Source organism: Manis javanica, chromosome 2 (genome assembly GCF_040802235.1).
Source record: "Manis javanica isolate MJ-LG chromosome 2, MJ_LKY, whole genome shotgun sequence".
Lineage (NCBI taxonomy): Eukaryota > Metazoa > Chordata > Mammalia > Pholidota > Manidae > Manis > Manis javanica.
In genome coordinates, this window is record NC_133157.1 from 13,812,799 (window position 1) to 13,833,805 (window position 21,007).

At 41.4% G+C, this 21,007-nt stretch overlaps 1 protein-coding gene across 4 annotated transcripts in view; it reads left to right on the forward strand.

The window, feature by feature from the left end:
* The window catches only part of CDK5RAP2 (CDK5 regulatory subunit associated protein 2), a 173,887-nt gene that overhangs the window by 15,970 nt on the left and 136,910 nt on the right, over positions 1–21,007 (forward strand). For 3 of the 4 annotated variants that reach the window (XM_073225524.1, XM_037022236.2, XM_073225527.1), the window contains 5 exons: positions 6,783–6,893; positions 11,150–11,226; positions 17,372–17,495; positions 18,213–18,263; positions 19,980–20,134. In XM_073225524.1, coding sequence (XP_073081625.1) covers positions 6,783–6,893; positions 11,150–11,226; positions 17,372–17,495; positions 18,213–18,263; positions 19,980–20,134 — 518 coding nt within the window. The remainder of the gene's footprint in view (positions 1–6,782; positions 6,894–11,149; positions 11,227–17,371; positions 17,496–18,212; positions 18,264–19,979; positions 20,135–21,007) is intronic. The other variant, XM_037022238.2, reaches the window with a different exon arrangement.

Sequence of the window (21,007 nt, forward strand, 5' to 3'; positions counted from 1 at the left end):
ATATACTGGGCTGAAACCTTAGGGGAAACGGTCATGAGCAGATAGATAAGGTCCCTGACCTCAAGCAGTGGATTATGTTCATATAATTAACATAATAAATATTAAATGTGTAAATAAGTAAGATGAACACTGATTGTGAAAAGTTCTAGCAGGACAAAGAGTTATGTGGTAAAGAGTGTCTGGGTGGAGGTGGTGAGATGGGGACCACCTTAGGTTGGGTAGTTAGGGCCTCTCCGAGGCAGAGACATCTTTGAGCTGAGAGGGGACAGTGAGACTGAGCCACCCTGGCAAGTCCTGCTGGAGGAGTCGTGCATGCAGACGGGATGTGGCCTATTTGAGGACCAGAAAAGGGGCCGGTGAGGCTGGAACATCGCTGACAAGGGAGAGGACGGCACATGATGCGGCTGGATTAGCGGCAGGAGTGGGGCGCGTGGTTCCCCGCAGCCAGGGCAGAGTTTTATTCTAAGGGAGGTGGTAAAATGCAGTGGAGTTATGTGAACCAGATCTGTCTGACTCTGTCTGGAGCCTGTGGGACTCTCCTTGCATCACATTGCCTTCATGTTAAATGTGTCCATCCAGTCACCAGTGGATATTTAGTAACCATCTCTTATGTTTCAGACTAGAATGTGCAAGGTAGGTGTGGTTCCTGATCCCTTAGAGGTGGGATGGGTAGAAAGTCAAGTAACCAGCTGGTATAGTGCTGTATGGTAGTGTTGTGATAAAGAAATAAAGTAGATAAAGAAAATAGAGATTTTGTGGAAACATTTAAAGGGTCCCCAGTCCATCCTGATGGGGGGGTAGTCAGCGAAAGGTTTATGAGGAAGGTGGTATTAAGCAGAGAACTAGGCTGGCATTGTGGAAAAGATGGTGCCTGTATTTCATTTTACTCATTTGGGCCTGTCTGGCATTTGCAGTGACCTTGTGAAGGCTTATTTACCTTTCTCTCTCTCTCTGTATTTTTTTTTTTTTTTTACTTCTTTACCTATAAATAGGACAAATATTCTTTCAAGTGTTGTAAGAATTGTACCAGTGTGTACAATGTGGGCATTCTAAACAACCTCCCTAAATATTTGATTGAGAGCTGAGTAATAGAATAAGGTTTCTCTTTATAGGAAGCATCTGGTGGGGTAGACTTTTTTGTTTGAATGAATGTTTTATGTGCTGTTACCTTAAAACATTTAAAAGGAGGCTTTAATGAACCTAACCAATTGTTTCTTGTGCTGTTCTCGTTAGCTACAAAAACCGAAATTTTAAGTGTTAACAAGAGGGCCAAGGACACACAGTTTGAAAACATACTTAATGTACAGTATGCTTATCATTTTCTTTTATCTAGTCATAAAAGTATGTTTATTAAAGTATTATATGCTGTGCTTTTTGGAAATGCTTAAAAAAAAAAACCCAGTGAGTGTATATATCTGGGGATGTACTAGCATTCAAGTACAGCTATTATTCTGCTGCATTTCATTTTAGTTATTTTTAAATCAATTTTATTGAGGTATAATTAACATAAAATAAAAGTTACCAATTTTAAGTGTTGGGTGGGTTTTGACAAATGTATATTTCCTTGTAACCTCTGTCATAATCAAGATATATATATGTGTATATATATATATATTTATTTTTTAATAGTTTTTTGGGATATGCAGTACAGCTCTAAGTTTTGTAACCATCATGACAATGAGAACATAGAAGAGTTCCATAATGCCAGGAAATTCCCATGTGTTATCTCTGTGGTCAAACTCGCTTTTCACCCCAAACCTGTGGTGAACCAGTGGCTCTGTTCTCAGTCCCTATAAGTTTGCTTTTTCCAGTTGTCATGTAAATGGAATCGTACAGGATGTAATCTTTTGAGGCTAGCCTCTTTCCCTCACCATAATGTCTTTGCAGCTCATTCACGTTGTGTGCATCATCATAGCGGTTGAGTATCATGCCTTTATAAGGGCGTATTGATTGACCCTTTGAAGAACATTTGGGTTCCTTCCAAGTTTTGGTAATTATTAATAAAGGCTCAGTAAACATTCACGTGCAGGTTTTTAAGTGAACATAGGTTCTTATTTGTCTGGGGTAAATACCTAGGACTGGAATTGCTGAGTCATATGGTGTGTATTTTTTTTTTTTGGTGAGAAATTGCCAAACTGTTTTCCAGAGTGTTTGTGCCATTTTGCATCCCCCTCAGCAGAGTATGAGAAATCCATGCTCCACATCCTCCTCAGCATTCGGTATTGTCAAATTGGTTTTTTTTAATTTTAGCTATCCTAATAGGTGTGGGTAGTGGTATCTCATTGTAGTTTTAATTTGCATTTTCCTAATGGCTAAACATGTTGAAAATCTTTTCCTGTGCTTATTTGTCATCTGTGTATCTTCATTGTGAAGCTTCTTCTAAAATCTTAGGCCTGTTTTCAAAAAATTGGGTTGTTTTTTTTTTTAATGGTTACATTTTGGGAGTTACTTATGTATTCTAGATACAGTTCCTGTGTTGGAATTGTGATTAGCAGATATTTTCTCCCAGTATGTAGCTTGTCTATTCATCCTCTTAACACTGTGTCTTTTAAAGCAAACATTTTAAATTTTGATGAAGCCCAATTTACTCACCAAAAACAAATTTTTTTCTTCCTGGATCATGCCTTTGATGTTATAGCTAAGAACTCTGCTTTGTTCTAGCAGAGCTTGATTTCATCAGCTTTTGTGGTTTTAAACAAACTCATAATGATTTATTAGATTTATACTTAAAAATTTCTTTTCTTGGCAGGTACTGTAAATGGTATTTAATAAATTATCCATTTCCAGTTGTTTGTTGCTAGTATATTCAAATATGATTGGCATTTGCACGTTGACTTTGCTAAACTCACTTAAGAATTCTGGGAGCACTTTTTTGTAGATTCCTTAGGATTTTCTGCATAGATGATCATATTACCTGCAAATAGGGATTTTTTTTTTTATTAAGGTATTACTGATAGTAAACTCTTATGATGGTTTCACATGAAAACAATGTGGTTACTGAAGGCAGATTCTGGCGTGCTAAGACTCCACCCCTTAAGATCCAATCACCACCCACCATCGCCCACGCTTTAAGATCCAATCACCAATGCAGAACACACCCTACCCCTACTCCTTAAAAATGCGCTTCCTCACCCACGAGCTGCTGCTCCCTCTCTCTGGGGGCAGCCATTTTCTCTTTCAGGTAATAAAATGTCTTGCGTGGGCCCGTGTCTCCTGAGTTGTTCTGGGGTAAGGAGGGTTGTGGCGAGATACCCTTTCAGTTACTACATTCACCCATGTTATTGAGTCTCCCCCGATACCCCATTGCAGTCACTGTCCATCAGTGTAGTAAGATGCCACACAGTCACTACTTGTCTTCTCTGTGCTACACTGTCTTCCCCATGATCCCCCCCACACCATGTGTGCCAATCATAATACCCCTCAATCCCCTTCTCCCTCCCTCTCCACCCGACCTCCCCTTTGGTAAGTGCTAGTCCCTTCTTGGAGTCTGAGTTTGCTGCTGTTTTGTTCCTTCAGTTTTGCTTCATTGTTATATTCCACAAATGAGGGAAATCATTTGGTATTTGTCTTTCTCCACCTGGCTTATTTCACTGAGCATAATACCCTCTAGCTCCATCCATGTTGTTGCAAATGGTAGGATTTGTTTCTTTCTTATGGCTGAATAGTGTTCTATTGTATATATGTACGACATCTTCTTTATCCATTCATCTACTGATGGACACTTAGGTTGCTTCCATATCTTGGTTATTGTAAGTAGTGCTGCGATAAACATAGGGGTGCTTATGTCTTTTTGAATCTGAGAAGTTGTATTCTTTGGGTAAATTCCCAGAAGTGGAATTCCTGAGTCAAATGGTATTTCTATTTTTAGTTTTTTGAGGAACCTCCATATTGCTTTCTACGATGGTTAAACTAGTTTACATTCGCACCAGCAGTGTAGGAGGGTTCCCCTTCCTCTGCATCCTTGCCAGCATTTGTTGTTCTTAGTCTTTTCGATGCCAAATAGGGATGGTTTTATTTCTTCCTTTCCGATCTGGATTCCTTTTGTTTTTCTCCCTTGCCTTATTGCACTGCCTAGGGCTTGGAATACAGTGTTGAATAGGAGTTGTTAAGAGCAGATACCTTTTCTTTATTCCCGATGTTAGGGGAATGGCATTCAGCGTTTCATCTTTAATTAAATATTTTTTTTGTAGATGTATGATTTTTTGTAGACTCCCTTTAGGAGATTAAGGATGTTTCCTTTAATTCCTGGTTTGCTGAGTTTTTTATCTTGAGTGGATGTTGGGTTCTGTCAAATGGCTTTTCTGCATCGATTGATATAATCATACATATTTTTTCTTTTGTCTTTTAGATAGATGGATTACATGGGTTGACTTTTGGATTACCCTTATTCTTGAGATAAACACCACTCATGATATATTAATCTGTTTTTTCAGTTTGCTAAAATTTATTTGAGGATTTTTGTGTCTATGTTGATGAAGGATTTAGTCTGTGGTTTTCTTGTAATGTTTTTGTCTGGTTTTGGTATCAGGATAATGCTACCTTCATAAAATGAAGAAGGAAAGTTCTTTAATATTCTATTTTCTGGAAGAGATTATTCAAACTGGTGCTATTTCTCCTGTAAGAATTTGGTAGAAATTGCTACTGAAATCATCTTGATCTGAAATTTTCTCTTTTGGGAGGTTTTAAGTTATAAATTAAATTTAAAAAAATAGATGTTAGACTATTCAGGTTATTTCTGTTTCTTCTCTGGTGAATTGACTATTTGTGCCTTTCAGGGAATTGTTTTATTTCATCTAAGTTGTCCAATTGATGTGCATAGAGTTGTATGCATTATTCTCTTACTGTCCTTTTAAAATTTCTGTAGGGTCTGTAGTGATAACCCCTCTTTCATTCTTGATATTGGTAATGTGCACCTTCCTTTTTTCTTTGCCAGTCTTGCTAGAGGGATATCAATTTCATCGATCATTTGAAAGAACCGTCTCTCTAAATCTTTTTCTTGATTGTTTTTCTGTTTTCCAATTCATTGATTTCTGCTCTTATCTTTATTCTTCATTCTCTTTGCTTTGGGTTTGTTTTGCTGTTTTATGATTTCTTAAGGTAGAAGTTTAGATTGTTGATCTGAGACCTTTCTGCTTTTCTAAAGCATTTAATAGTATAGATTTACCCCAAGTACTACTTTAACTGCATCCTATAAATTTTATAGTGTTTTTATTTTCATGTAATTCAGTGTCTTCTGATTTCCCTTGAGACTTCTTTGACCTGTGGATTGTTTAGAAATCTGTTGTTCAATTTCTAAGTATTTGGGGATTTTCCTGAAAAATCTATTATTGATTTCTAGTTTAAGTCCATTATAGGCAGAGACGTAGTTTGATTTCATTTCTTTGGTTAGCCTGCTTGAAAAAGCTTGCTGGACGAACCCAACCAAAAAATCATGTATTTTCTATAGGCAGTAAGATTTAGTGAACAGATTATGGTCACTAGTGTCAGACAGAGTCGGGTACGAGTCACTGGTGGTACGATTTTTGATCATGTGTGTAATGGGGATAATATTTTTCCAGAGTAGTTTCAGGGAATGAGATATTGTATACAAATTACCTAGCTCAGTATCTGTTATATAATAGTGTCTTGGTAAATATCAGTTCTCTTTATTTATACTTTTTTTCCCTCCAACTTTTGACAAATTTTAAATCTCTGGGAAAGTTGCAAAATAGTACAACAAACAACCATACATTCTACACCTAGATTCATCAGTTAATATATTGCTACATTTGCTTTATCTCTTTTTCCCTCTCTCCCCATGAATTAGAAAGTTTAAATGTCATTACAGCACCCTTAAAGACTTTAGCATGGATCTCTTAGAATATTCTCCTGCAAAATCATATACTATTATCTAATGTAAGGTTGTTATTCACATTTCCTCACTTATCCCCATATAGCTTTTTTTTTTAAATTCAAGATTTACGGTAGGATTTCATTATACCTAGGAAGTCATGTCTCTATTACTTCCATTTACTGAGAAGAGTACCCCAACCCTTTTTGCCTTAAGATTGTCCTTAAGATTTTCAGAGTCTGGGCCTGTTGTTGTGCAGAATGTCCTTCAATCTGAATTTGTCTGAATGACCCTTCTTGGTAAGGTGCAGGTTAAAGGTGATGGGCAGAAACATTTTAAATGAAGTTGTTTACTTTCAGTGATTTTATTTTAGGAGGCATGGCATGTCAGTTTATCTCACTAGTGGTAATATTTAATACGCCCTTTGGATTAAGGTGGTGCCTACTGGGTTTCTAAATTGTAAAGGTACTGTTTCCTTTTGCGGTTAATAAGCCATCTGGTGAAACTGGGTGAATGTCATCTTCTCCAGTGATCTTTCATTGAATGGTTTTAGCATTGATGATTCTTACCTGAATCATCTATTACTATAGTGATTGTATAGTGGTGACTTTCTGTTCCTATTTCTTCATTTTTTTAAATTGGATTTCTTCTGTAAAGAAGAGATTACCCTCTTCCTTCCCTTCCTGTCTCTTCCCTTTCTTTATTTACTTCTTTACTTGTTATCAGTGTGGAGTCATGAAATCTTTCTTTACTCAGTCATTGTTCATTCCAGTGCTCAAATTGTCCTAAATTTGGCCAATGGGAACCTCTCAATTCTGGTTTGGTACAGTTGAAGCAAAGGTAAGCTAGTTCTGTAGTATTTAACATTTCAGTTCATGTGTATCTTAAGCTGGGGAATAGTGCAGGTACCATCTCTTAGACCTTTGATAACCCTTCTATGTTTATTTTCCAGCAAATTACTGAACTGAAGAAAGAAAACTTTAACCTAAAGCTTCGCATCTATTTCCTGGAAGAAAGAATGCAACAGGCATTTGATGGCCCCACTGAACACATCTATAAAGCTGTGAGTGTCCCACTTCTCACTCCCATGCCTGGTATCTGTTCTTATAGTCATCCCGAGCAGAAATTGGATTAGTATTTGTTCTCAGAGTTAGCATGAATAGACAGAGCTCCTTTCATTTAGTTTGAATTGGTTATGGGGAGCATCAAGATAATAGGATGACCTTAATATTAAACAAAAAGACACAAGATGAATTTTAAGGGAGTCTCTCTCTGTTTAAAGTCAGAATTCTGATTCACTATCTTAATCTCAGCTGCCTTTTAAAATTATTTATGATTTAGACAAAGACAGTGAAGTGGTAGAATGTCTTTGGATTGAATCCTTACAGTTACCAGCTAAGTTGTGTAACTGTAAGTCATTCACTTCAGCTCTCTGGGCTAGCTTTCAGACTTAGCTGCTAATCCCTCTGTCATAGGGTTATTTGTGTGGATGAGAATGAGATGACAGATGCAAAGCCCCAGCACACTGTCAGTGCTTGACAATTACCATCATTGTCTCATTGAGGCTTCCATTGGCAGCTCAAAGTTAGAATTGTCAGTTTTTCTGTGATAGGACTCCTCTGTATTCCTTGTGTGCTTGCTTATACTATCAGATAAAAAGTCTGTTCCCCTCTGAAGTCTTGACCTGGAGGTCTCTGTCAGAAAACAAACCTTGGTGCTGAAAGTTGAAAAAAAAAACTTGGCCCTTGTGAAAGGCGTGAGTACAAACAATATTTCAGTGCCCATTTCTTGGCTTTCTTTAGTAGATTAGCCCTTGGCCTGGGAATTTTTCCATCTTTTCTGAAGTTTACACCAGTGGAAACTTCTGAAGGAGGAAAAAGAACTCTCCTTGGGTTTCAGTGGCAGATGAACTTAAATAGACTTGTCTTGGAGAGGGATTGTACTGTACTTTGGAGCCCTATTCAAGAACTGAAAAGCTCCCTTGTCCCTTAAGACACAGTTTTTTTTTTCTCCCCTGCAGTGTGGGGGTGAAAGACAACAAGTATGATCCCTTTTCTGGAAGGGAGTGGTGATACAGTCAAAATTTTAAAGAAAAACCAATAGCCTAAAACATTTTATATGTAAGTATTGTTGTCATGTGTCTCATAACTTCTATGGTGATGGGGAGCCAAAACGTGCTAACTGCCTGCTCTTTGTCAGGCGCTATTCTGCGCATTTGTACATTCATCATCTGATTTTAATTCTCCAGACACTCTTGTGCAGAGAATATCCACATCTCGCAGGAGAGAACATGGAAGCTCAGGGCGGCTCAAGAACTTGGCTTGATATCATATAGCTACTATGTGAGGTGGATTTTAAACCCAGGTCTGCCTACCTCATTGTTTTCAGCTATCTTTTTCCGTTCTCTGAATAGATGACCTGATTTAATGGATGTTTTATTTCAATTTTAAGTTTTTGGATAGGTGTACATAGTGCAAAATTCAAAAAACATAAAAGACATATATTGAAAAGACTGTCTTCCACCCTTGTCTCCTAGTCCCCTTGCTCCAACCAGTATCATTGATTCTTTATTTTTTTGTATCATTAATCTACAATTACATGAGCAGCATTATGTTTACTAGACTCCCCCCATCATCAAGTCCCCTCCCCCACATACCCCATTGCAGTCACTGTCCATCAGTGTAGTAAGATGCTATAGAATCACTACTTGTTTTCTCCATGTTGTACAGCCCTTCCCGTGCCCCCCACCCCCTACATTATGTCTGCTAATAGTAATGCCCCCTTTGTCACCCATATCCCTCCCTTCCCACCTATCCTCCCCAGTCCCTCTCCCTTTGGTAACTGTTAGTCCATTCTTAGGTTCTGTGAGTCTGCGGCTATTCTGTTCCTTCAGTTTTTTTTTTTTTTTCTTTGTCCTTATACTCCACAGATGAGTGAAATTATTTGATACTTATCTTTTTCTGCCTGGCTTTCACTGATTCTTTAAGCAGAGAAATTTTATGTATATACAAGCAGGTGTGTGTGCATGTGTATAAATCCCCTTTTTACATAAATGCAAGTGTGTTCCTATTTTGCATCTTGTACTTTTCCTTAATATCTTGGGTACCTTTTCTTCGTAGTGGCTTAAGAGCTTCTTATTTATAATATTTCATTTTATGCTTATAAGCTGTCTTGATTTTTGGTTTGGGAATTATGATCACCATGTGTATACATTTATCACTTGAGGTATTTGTCTTGAGAAAAATAGTCTAGTGGACCCATTAGCTATCTATTCTTTGAAATTTATGGGTTGGGGTGCAGTTGGTTCATCAGAAAGCAAAGGATTTAAAATATGGGACATGAGCCCTTACGTTGAAGCTCTGCCCTTCTGAGAGCTGGAAAAGGAATCTGCTGTTTGGAAGGTATTTCTACAGTTTTCACAAAACCACACTTGAAGACGTTGTACATTGTCATTCAGTGCCCTTTATGCAAAGATCAGCTTCTTCTCGAAAAAGTTAGGCTTCACAGATGACTTGTTTAGCTCCTATCATTGACAGTGAAGAAAAAACACATTTTGGGCCCTGTGTTCTTCTTTTTTTTTATTAAAGTATCATTGATTACAATCTTATGAAGGTTTCACATGAGCAACATTGCGTTTGCAACATTCACTCATATTATGAAGTCCTCACCCCACACACCCCATTGCAGTCACTGTCCATCAGCATAGTAAGATGCCACAGAGTCACTACTTGTCCTCTCTGTGCTATACTGTCTTCCTCTTGACCCCCCACCATGTGTGCCAATTATAATGCCCTTCAATCCCCTTCTCCCTCCCTCCCCCCCACCCTCCCCTAACCACTTCCCTTTGGTAACCGCTAGTCCCTTCTTGGAGTCTGTGGGTCTGCTGCTGTTTTGCTCCTTCAGTTCTGCTGTGCTGTTACATCCCACAAATTCGTGCTGTCATTTGGTATTTGTCTTTCCCCGCCTGAGTCCCATCTTCTTGGCTTTCTCATTAGTTAGTAGTTAGCCCTCAGATTCCCCATGTCAGTGGGCTTTGTGTTTTTCACTTGACACTTGAGAGTCCCGACAGGAGAAACACTGCTCTCAGCTCCTGGCCTTGTCCTCCCCGGGACAGTTACTCAGTGAGAGCCTGAAGGCAGGGCCTGGGGCTGCCCGGGCTCCCTCAGTGGCCTCTGTGTGTGGCCCCGTGCTTGGCCTGTCACAGGTGAAGTGACGTGAAGGAGTCAATGAAGAGGCCTCCCCTGACTTGCTGCTGTTTTCTCCTGCCGAAGAGGGGAGGCAGAATTGGAACTCGCGTTCTTTTGGTTCCAAACCCATGACCTTTCCTTTCTGGCTGACTTTTCAACCTGGAATACTTGTTCCCCTTGGGCTGCTTGGCAGAAAGGAGGGAGGCATATTCTCCAAAGTTGTAAATTTTACTGGAAATATTACTTTTACTTAAAATAATACACGTGTTATGGAGTAGAATGTAAAGCTGACAGGAATTGTTGAAACAGCAAGATTTAAATCTTGAATTTATAGCAGTCTCTGTAAACTGTGCACTCAGACCCCAGCCTCTACTATGTGAATTCATCTAATATTGTGTCTGGGGCCCACTGGTGCAGAGGTTTGAGAAGTCTGCCGCTGCCCCACTGTCTCATGCTGCGATCCTTTTGCCAAAGATTCTGTCTTTGGATTCCCTTATGAGGTACAAGCCCAAGACCACGTGTGACTCCCTTCATTTTGGTCAGTTAAGAAGCAGGTGGTTGGAGAACTCTGTGGTGGCCCTCATGCACAGTCCGCCCCAGGTGGCTGTGGCTCTTTTGTAAGTTGAGTACCCTGAAATCTTACATTGAAACGAGACAGGCAGTGATGCGGCCTCCCACTTACCCATCTGCATGTTTTAGTTTTTTTTTGAACGGTTAACATATTCCCGCTGCTGTAGCCATCGCACGTGATTGTAAACAACCAGAAATAATTGCATTAGAGTGGTAAAAGCAGAATTGCTTGTAAATTTGCTTGGTGGAGGACAAACAATTTTTAAATCAGCCTCACTTGTATGACATTTATGCCTCAATGTTTGAATGCTCTGGCTGGTTAGAAGCTTGGAAAATTTACATAATTGTTCCAAGTCTTGAGAAATCCAGGGCTTTCTTTTGAGACCACCAGTATTTAATAATTCCCTTTTCCCTGTGCCCTGAGGCTAATGAGGTTTTGAATCTAATATCTGCGTGTTACAAGCATTGTGTAGTCGGTCCAAGCTGAATGCCGTTTCCCGGCTGTAACTTTCATATATCCTATAGTTCATACTGTTTCTCTTTTCTTTATCATGTCTGGAAGAACATTGAGCTTAAGGTGGAAGTAGAGACTCTGAAGTGGGAGCTGCAAGAGAGAGAGCAGCTGCTCATCAAAGCCTCGTGAGTATCTGCCACCCTGTCCCAAGTTTGCAAGTTGCCCAGAGGTCCTGATGGTGGCTGCCAGGTGGGCCAGTAAAATAGAACCTTGTGCTTTCTGAGCCACTTGTTCTCCAGCTGGGCTTTGAGGAGCCCAAGGAGGTTTTTTATTTTATTTAATTCTTTTTCCCCAAACCTTTAAAGTATAACATATTTCTAGGAAAAATGAGCAGGTCTGGAATGTATAGCATGATGAATTTTATTAAGCAAACACGCCTTGGGGTCACAGCCAGATCAGAAGCCTGAATATCACCAGGCCCCAAGAAGTCCCCTTTGTGCTCCTAGAACTTACCTTTTCCCACAAAGATAACCACTGGTGTCACCGTTGCTTAGAGCTGACTGTTTTTGAACTTTGTAGAGATGGAATCATGTACTGTGCATGCACCCTTCTGTGTCTGGCCGCTTTCCTCAGCACTATGTTTGCAAGATCCATCCATGTTGTTAGTTATCTAATTAGGTCGTTCATTTTCATGGCCGTAAGAGCCCGAGGGCTTCGAGGGGTCCTGAGAAACTCTCGTGGTGAGGTAGGGGGGCAGAGGGTGGGCTTCCACCCGAGTAACTCATTTTTGTATCTCTTTTATGCACGAGGGTCCCTTGTAATATTTTGTTTAAAAGAGGGGCTCCACTGCTTAAAAAAACATTTGAAAACTATTCTTTTAATTAATTAAAATATTTATTGAATAATAAGCACAGTTCAGAAGATACATTCTGTGCCTCAGTTGGTTATTTATTTACTCATAAACATTATTACATAATTCTGCCACATTCTGAGGGTTTGAAGAGAGTCATCCCTTTCTTCAGGCCCTCATCAGAGACTACTTGCTGTACAGCACTCCTAACAGAGTGTCATGGAGGCGCGGCGACAGGGCCTTTGTGGGGACAGCGGGGACACCAGAGTGCGCTGCGTTTGCTTGCTGAGAGTGGAATAAGGCTTCCCGGGGCTGACCCACCAAGGGTCTGGCTGGAAGCTTGTGTGGAAATGCTCCAGTTGTCATGGCAGCAGAGCTGCTGCTGGATATCGTGGCCCGGGAGCGTGGAGTGCCTGGTGTGGGGCTCAGCTGCACGGCCCTGGGCTGGGCCCCATCATTCTTTTCATTTAACGCGGCCAGCAGCTGGAAGTTGGACTGCTCTTGGCTTTGAGTAGGTGAGAGGTTCCCCGGCCCAGGCCTCTCTGGGTTATGCTGACCTTGCAGACATGATAGTTTCTGAGTGCGTGAATGAGTTAATACATAAATGAACTAGATTAACAAAGTTTTGTTTTTGCTGGGTTGCTATTGTGTGTAGTTTTTTTTTTTTAGAAGCACATCATTCTCTGGGCAGAAAGTCAAATTTATTTTACCAAGCCTGGAAATAAGTAGTGGAATTTGGTCTGTTTCCTATTCAGTGGCCTGCCTTCTGCAGGCCTTGGCTAGCACTTGTGTTTAGCCAGGTAGGTAGACAGGTAAACCTTAACACAAAAAGGCTGGCACTGCTCAGTACCAACACGCAGGCTGGGGTGTTGGCACATGTGCACGTGTGTGGATTCCCCAACTTGCCCACACTGTTGTTAAGGGCCCATTTTGGTCTGACCAGCTTTATTAATTTATGCATAAAATAATTTATTAAGCATCTTTTGTGTACTGTACTGGACTAGGTACCTGGGGAAGCAGTGGTGATCCAGACAGATGCATGGGGCTCACATTCTACAAGGGGTATGGTGATAAAATACTTGGAATAATAAATATGTGAGCACATATTGGGAAAAGAGCTATGAGAAAAATAAAGGGAGCTCTGAGTTGATAGCAGCAGGAGTAGATGTATACATACAGATACCTAGATGGGAAGGGGGACCAAGGAAGTGGCATCTGAGATGAGAACGGTGGGGGGAGGAGGAGTTACCTAGGTGACCGGGTGGGGAAGGGGCGCCCAAGTAGAAGGGGCTCTGCAGGTCTGGGGAATTATGACAAGGCTAGGGGATCTTGGTCTTGTCTTGCAGGGTCTTGAGGCCACATTAGAGATTTTGGTCTTTAAGATCAATGGAAAGCAGTCATGGGTCTTAAGCAACTGACACAATCAGAGTTTTGTTTTTTAAAAGGTCACTCTGAGTGCTGAGTGGGAAATGTTTTGTAGAGAGACATAAGTGGGAACAGGGAGACCAGTTAGGATAGGCTAGTGCTTTGGTGGCAGATTAGTGGGGGACTTGGATCGCAAAGACGTTTAGGGAGCACAATCAGTGGGACTCCGGAATGGACAGGAAGGGCGATGTTAAGGATGACCCCGGGTTCAGAGGTTAAGATCATGAGCTCTGTTTAGGAATGTTCTCAGTGACTTAACTGCATTGGCTTTCTGTCTGCCAACTGTTTATCCCAAACACAGTTCCCAGATACTGCAGATATTCTGTTACTGCAGATATTCTGTTGCTGCCGCTCTCGCTTGGCCTGGGCAGACCTCCTCCGCTCCCCATCCCCTCCCAGCCCACACGCCTCTCTGGTTGCCTTCTCTGTGTACGTAAAGGCTCATGCTGAATGGTGGCTGCCTGTAGCCCACATCTCACATCTCTTCACAGACTTCTCTGGCATTAAATGACAATCCCATATGTGTGTAGCACTTCTCAGTTTTTAAAACTAGTTCACCTCCATTTGCATTCTATTATCCTGGGAGCTAGACAGATCTTGAAGAAAACCTCCTTCTACCGGGAGGAGTCAGGACTGGAGAAGGGAAGGAGCATGACTGACCCCACTCAGCTAGGAGGGGCAGACCTGGGCTTAGAGCTCCAGCCCCGCCGGCCCCTGACTTACTGTCCAGGACTAGGTTTCATAGTTCTTTTTTTATTTTTGTGTGTGTGGTTCTCATTTCTCCGGTAGCATTACACATCTAAGGCCAAGAGCCTGTTCTCCTCCAGTGGAGCATGGGGCCAGTGGAAAGGGTAGGGACCCTGGGCTGGCTCTGCCTGTAGGCAGGTCTGTGCCCCTGAGCCTTGGTTTCTCAGCTGCTCTAGGCCCTTGTGTATATTACCTACCGCAGTATATGTACAGTGGCTACCATATATCTGCCTTTCCCTTACCCCTAACTGCCCAGCACCAAGCAGTGTGTGTGGTACATATTTGTTGATGGAAAAATATTTTTATTAATGCCCTCAACTGCCTTTTTCAGTTTTATGGTTGTTTTTTTGGGAGGTGGGGTGGGTGATATGGGACCTGTCACAGGAAAAGCCTGTGTTTTTCCTAAAGAACTTTAATTAGAAAGGAAAGAATCAAAGGAAATGGTGGTGGTTTAAGGGTAGTGAGGCTGGTGTTTATGGCAGGTTCTTTCATGTACAGGGAGGAAAGCTGGATTAGACCAGTGGCTCTCAACCTTTCCTCCCTTTGGGTCTTGCTGTCTCTCGCATCTGTTGCCCCGATTTTCTATAAGGAAAGAAAGGGTTGGTGGGGAAACTACCATTTATTGAGATCTTAGTTTGCCCTAGACTGTGCACCTGGCACTTGACATCCTTTATTGTATCTGATTTTCCAGCAATGATGTGAGGCAGCCAGTAACACTCATTTGAGTGAAGAGAGCAGAGACTAGAGGAATGCAGGGACTTGCGGGAGCTGGTAACAGAGCTGGGACTGATGGGGCCCTGGAGCCCACTGTTACTTGCTCTGGAATAAACAAACATGGGTGCTGGCTTTCCATTGTTATATTTATCCGTTACAATGAGGGGGCATTAAAAACAAAAGCAGACATATCTTCGGGAGTAAATTTTATCTCTGTAGCTTTAAAACACAAACAAAAATAGTAATTCCATTAGTAGAGGAAAATTGCACCATACTGCTGAGTGTAAATTTTATTGCTACAGTAACTGTAAAATACAGAGATGATAAATGAAAAGTTGGAACATTTATTGTTGGGAATATATTTTATTAGTATAACTAAAATGCAAACAAGTTGAATAATGCCAGTACTTGGTAAAAATTGTAGCCAGCCTCTTGACAATGTATACGCTTCTGACTGTAGACAACAAAGGCTGAATTTGGGCTGATAGGAGAGAGCCGCTTGCTGGGTGGGGTCCATTATCAATAGATAATAGAGTGAACCATTTTCCAGAGGAGGCTTGACAAAGCTCAGGGGTAAAGGGTAAAACATTTGTGCTGATTAGTGGAAATTCAGGACTGGAAAAATGCTGTATCCATGGCTCAGGAAGGGAAATCTTCAGTCCAGAATTCTTTCAGCCATGTATAATGCCTCTTGAGGAGCGACAGAAATGACTGTGAATCACTGTGAATTCCAGACCGTACTGATCAACAAGTGAGCTGAGGGGGGAGAGGGTGAGGACATTCCATGGCATTAATCAGAAAGTGGCAGTGGTGGTCTTGGTTCAGGCCAGCAGATGATCTGTTCTTGGCTCAGGGGTAGGGCGAGGGCCCTCTCAGCATCCCTGGGGGCCGGTGCTGTCATGGCCTCAGGGCCAGCAGCTGGTTGGTGTGCGCTATCAGATGAGAGGAAAGGTCCCCGGGCTGAACCTCCACACGTGTCAGCTCTTCATTTCCAAGGGGTAGGTCTCATTTTCCAAATGAGGAAACTGAGGTATAAGAGGTCATTTACCCAGAGTCACACTGAGGACATATTAGAGTAAAAATTTGGAAGCAAATCTGTTCAGCTTCATAGTCTATGTTCTTTCTTTTCAGTTGTTCACATTGAATTCCATTAAAGTGATATCATGACACTGGGGCCTTCTGAAGGCTTATTGGTGAAAGGAAACAAGATATGAATAAAGTCTTTATTTGCAGGCGGCTCATATTTGGGACTTGGACAGCAAGTATGGCTCTCTTGAATTTGTATTGTTCTCAGGCACAAATTCACATGGCCTGTGCATGTGTGTGAGGTCTGGTCACATGGCTCTTGGTTGAAAAAATTGTATATCCCCCTAAAGTAGGGCACGGGAGGCTTGTGCTGACTAGATTTGTTCTGTTGCAGTTCTTCGGAGAAGCCAGCTTTAGGTGGAGCCATTTCCTTTGTTATTCTGCCTCCTGGAAGCCTGCAATCATTTGAGAAATCTGATGAGAACTGCTTGGAGTCTATGTCTCCCAAATTCATAACTTGATAGTTTTTCTTTTGGGGAGAACCAAAGTGAAAGGCATCAGTGACTGTGGTCCTCTGTCTGATTTTAGTGCGCTGTCCATACCACTGCTTGCCAAGTGGAGAGAATATTCTGTGGTGCCGCAGCAGGGTGAACTCTGCATTTTACGTTAGAGTACCTTGGCGTGTGGGCTTCTTGTGCCCTGCATGGTAGCTGGTGTTCACGTAGATTGATCATGCTCTGTTGAAAATGTTTTCCCCTCCAGTTGGCAGAAGATGAAGCATACAAACCCTTAATCCCTCAGATTGATTTTTGTTGCATACGCTCCTTTGTACGTTGGCTTGTCAAACCCACTCTCCCCTATGACCCAGAAATTCTCTTTTTAGGAAGTGACCCTAAGGAAATCACTGGATAGTATACATACAAGGATGCTTTTACCATAACATTGCTTATGTTGGTAAACATAACACTAACATTTGTTTGAATATCTGCTTTGTACAGGCACTATTCTGAGAGCTTAATAAGTATTACCAGACAAATGTATAAAATCAGGAACCATCTAAATGTTGTAAAAACAGGGGATTGATTTGATTTATTACAGTACATTTCACCAGTGAATTAATATGTAGCCCTTAAGAATGATGTAGATTTGTGTTTATTGACACAAAGGATGTTTATAGTGTATTAAGTAATAAAATCAGATGACAGATATGCATTGTACGGTTTTATTTTTGTAGAAAATGAAAGACTGTTAAAATGTTAACTTAGTTATTCTGGTTGATAAGATTATAGATGAATCTTTTACTTGTTATTATATGTATATTTTAAAATTTGAGATATAATTGACATCAACATTGTGTAAATTTAAGGTGTACAACATATTGATTGATACATTTATATATTGCATTATCTGTGTTTTTGAGTTACAAATAATAATAATAAAAATAAAATTAATAATAAAAAGACTTAGCACTGAAGTGACCAACAAGCACGCCTTGTCTCTTTGGGGCGGCTGATGTTACCGTCTGTCCGTCACCCTCATGCAGGTCATGCTTTTGCCTCTTTTTGCAGCAAAGCAGTTGAGAGCCTGGCTGAGGCAGGTGGCTCTGAACTTCAGCGAGTGAAAGAAGATGCTCGGAAGAAGGTGCAGCAGGTCGAAGATCTCCTAGGCAAAAGAATACTCCTTTTAGAAGAGGCAAGTGTGGAAGCCCCGAGGAGAATGTCTTTGTTACAGTGGCCTAATAACAGAGTGGGCAGAATTTTGTTCGTTTTTTCACAAGCTGCTAGAGTTTCAACAGAAGCAGGGGCCACCCTTCTTGAGCATCTCCTGGGCTTCAGCCCCATTCGAGGCACTTTGCACCCGAACACCCTGTGCACTGGCCGTGATTGTCTTCATTCCTGTAGATGAGGACCCTGAAGTACAGAATACTAACTAGTCCCAGTTTAATCCTGGATTTAGACTTTGCTGACTTTAAACCCTGTTCTTGCTCCAGCACCATTCTTCTTATCTAGTTTAGTCCCTTTATTTTACAGAGGAGGAAACTGAGGCCCAGAGAGGGGAAGTGACTCACCTAACACTAGCTAAGCCTGGAACCAGTTTTCTTGGCTTGTAAGCCAGTGTGTGCCCATGCAGCCCTGGCCCAGTGCCAGCCTGCATCCCAGCAGCGCCCACTGAAGTGAAGGCTTTTTCCTGGGGAGACACGTCTGTGGCTTCTCCTGCTTATTCTCAGGTGCTTCCTGTGACTGATGGGAGTCAGGGTATTGCTTGCCCTAAAAGATCCTATTTCCTATGTGTTCGAACAGTTTTTCTCTATATAAGCTAGTATTAAGTAATGCTAGTTAATTAATTCTTGGTCTTTGAAGTCTTTTGTTTCATTTCACTTTCTCTGCCTGAAACCCTGATCCTTTGTAGCTGTTGGGAGGAAGAAAGGCACCACAGAGCACCTTGGGGTACAAAAAGCAGGTACATTTGTAATGTATTTTGCCCCTTGTAATGGTCTTTTTCAGGCTTGATGGTCACATCAGCCCTAATATCAGCCCTGTGGAGTGTGTGGTGTGTAGGTACTAGTACAAAATACAGATGAGGAAACAGGCTCAGAGAGGGTGGGAAACTTAGTCTTGGTCAAAAATGGTAGAGCTGGAACCAAAAAAAGTCTTCTAAGCCTAAATTTTGAATTTTAGTTAAAGTAGAAGGGACTTAACCTCGTGACTCAGCTACCTTATTTTTCTCAAAAATGCTTCCTAATGTTTTAGGGTGTCAGCATGACTGGCAGGACTGGGTTGAATCCCTGCTCTGCCACCATCTTCGTAGCCTCGAATAAGGCATTTGCCCCCGCAAGCTTCTGCTTCCCCACTAACCCGTAACACAGCGCTAGTGAGACCTGCTTTGCAGTAGTGATTGTAGCAACAGCGGTGCCAGCAGTTCATGGAGGGCTTTCCATGTGAGAGGCACCCTCTTTTGGCCTTCTCATACATTGACCTCGTTAATCTCTTCCATAAACTCATGAGGTGAATACTTTTATCACCTTTAAAAACAAAACAAAACATGATGACACAGGCACAGAGTGGCTAAGTCACTTGCTTAAGGTCACACGGGCAGTGAATGCTGGGCGGTCTGGCTGCAGAGCCTGCATCCTCTTTGTGCTGTAATCTGCTCTCGGTACATAGCTGCACAGGATTGAGTGAGGCTCAAATATAATATAAATGAAGCTCCTTCCTCAAAGTCTGGCATTTAGTAGGCACTCAGTAAATAACAGACTTTGTTGTTTATTATCTCAGAATATGGGGAAATGATTTTTTCTAGCTATTATTAAACTTGATGGGCAGGCCTCTCAGGAAGGCACCGTGAAGTAAAAGTGCAGAGGGGAGGGAGTCAACATTTTTTTGAGCTGTCTGTGATGGAGCAGGCATTTGACAGAGTCTAACAGCAGCTCTATCCTGGAATGGTGGTTATCTCTGTTGATCGGGAAGGCTAGGGCTCAGAGAAGTTAAGCGACTAACCAGGGCCACACATCAGTTAAGTGGGAGAGCTGGGTTTTTCACCCAGTCCAGTCTGACTGCGCTGCAGTCAAGAGGCAGTTGACACCTGGAGATTCATTTCTACTCCCAGGTCACCTTCCTGAGCACCAGGACCTTTTTCCCTTATTTGGACACCGCCTGTGTGATTCAGATAATTTCCTTGTTGGCTTCTCTGAGCTCTCAGGAAGAACACAGAGTTTTTCACCACCCAAATCACCTTGGAGATAAAATGTACTTTAGTATTGTGTAGTCATTATCTTTTAAAAAAATAGTGAGGGGGCGGTGAGGTGTGGGATGAATTTGTATGGAGATTATGGTGACTCTTTGGAATATATGTATGTTTAGGTATTGAGAGGCAGGCACATTTCTTCTTGTTCTCATTGAAGCTGTAAATATTGATCTGATTTTTCAAAACCAGAAATACAGTTCTTGTAGAGTTGAGTCTTTTCCATTGGAAATGCCTATTACTCTTCAGGATACAAGAGGGAAAAGTGGCTGGCAAATGCATTTATTACTGATTCTCCCCATGTATAGTACAAATCAGGGAGGGGAAATGTGCCGGAGAAAAAGTCATAAATATTTATATTTTAATCCAATTTCATTTCAAAATGTTCCCAATTGTATTGAAAAATCGCATCAAATGCATTTAATTTAACTCTAGGATGTGAAAGCTGCCCAGGCAGAACTGGAAAAGGCCTTTGCAGGGACAGAAATGGAGAAGGCTCTTCGGTTGAGCTTGGAAAACAAGCTTTCAGAGGTGAAGAAGATGCATGAAGGGGATCTGGAGATGGCTGTGGTCCTGGAAGAGAAAGACAGGTCTGGCTCTTACCCTGTGGTACTTTGACATCTGTTTATCTGGCAGCATTGGGAAACAATTATTCCTTTTTGACTCTTTTTCCCCTCTTTTCTCTACTTGTTCTCTGTACTGAGGAAACGAGGTGTAAAATCAGGTGAAAGGAAATGTAGAACAGTGATAAATGCACAGAGAGAATTAGTAGATAGAAACTCACTCTGAAAAGTTTTACTTTGGTAGTATATTTAGCATTCAGTTTTGGCTATAAGCTTTCTAGTAGCCAAAGGAAAAAGGAAAAAAATCTCAGTGGGCATAAGATTCACATTGCTCACAGGGTAAAGTGAGCTAGTAACTCAGGAGAAGCCTAGTTTTACTTAACATTAACAGGGAGAAATTTCTCCTGTGGATCTTCCCAAAGGGAACAGTAAGTGACTATATCCCCACAATAACACCAGCGAGTTTTGTGTGACTGTCTCCATCATATCTTTCAATGCAGTGTGAGGGCCCAGATTAGTACAGTGCAAGGAGTCAGAACAATGCAGACCAAGTAGAGTCCTTTGGTGGCCCAGAAATAAGATGTGTGCCACTGAGTTGAGAGAAACGGATGGACCGTACGGCCTGTAGGCAGTCTAGTGCTCATCATGTCTTGCAACCAAACCTTTAATCAAAAACTGGTCAGCAGAGAGTTGAGGTGTTCTTTACCATGAACTTTACATTTTGATACTCTTGTCTTGCTTTCATGGTCACTAAGTGGAAGGTTGAGTTAACTAAATATAAGTGAAACTTCTGGCTAACATGTGACTTAGTCACTGAAGAGCCATGCTTGTTTGGAACATGACGGAAATGGTTCTAAAACAAATGGTCTCCTTTCCTTTCTTAGTATAGGATGCTGACTG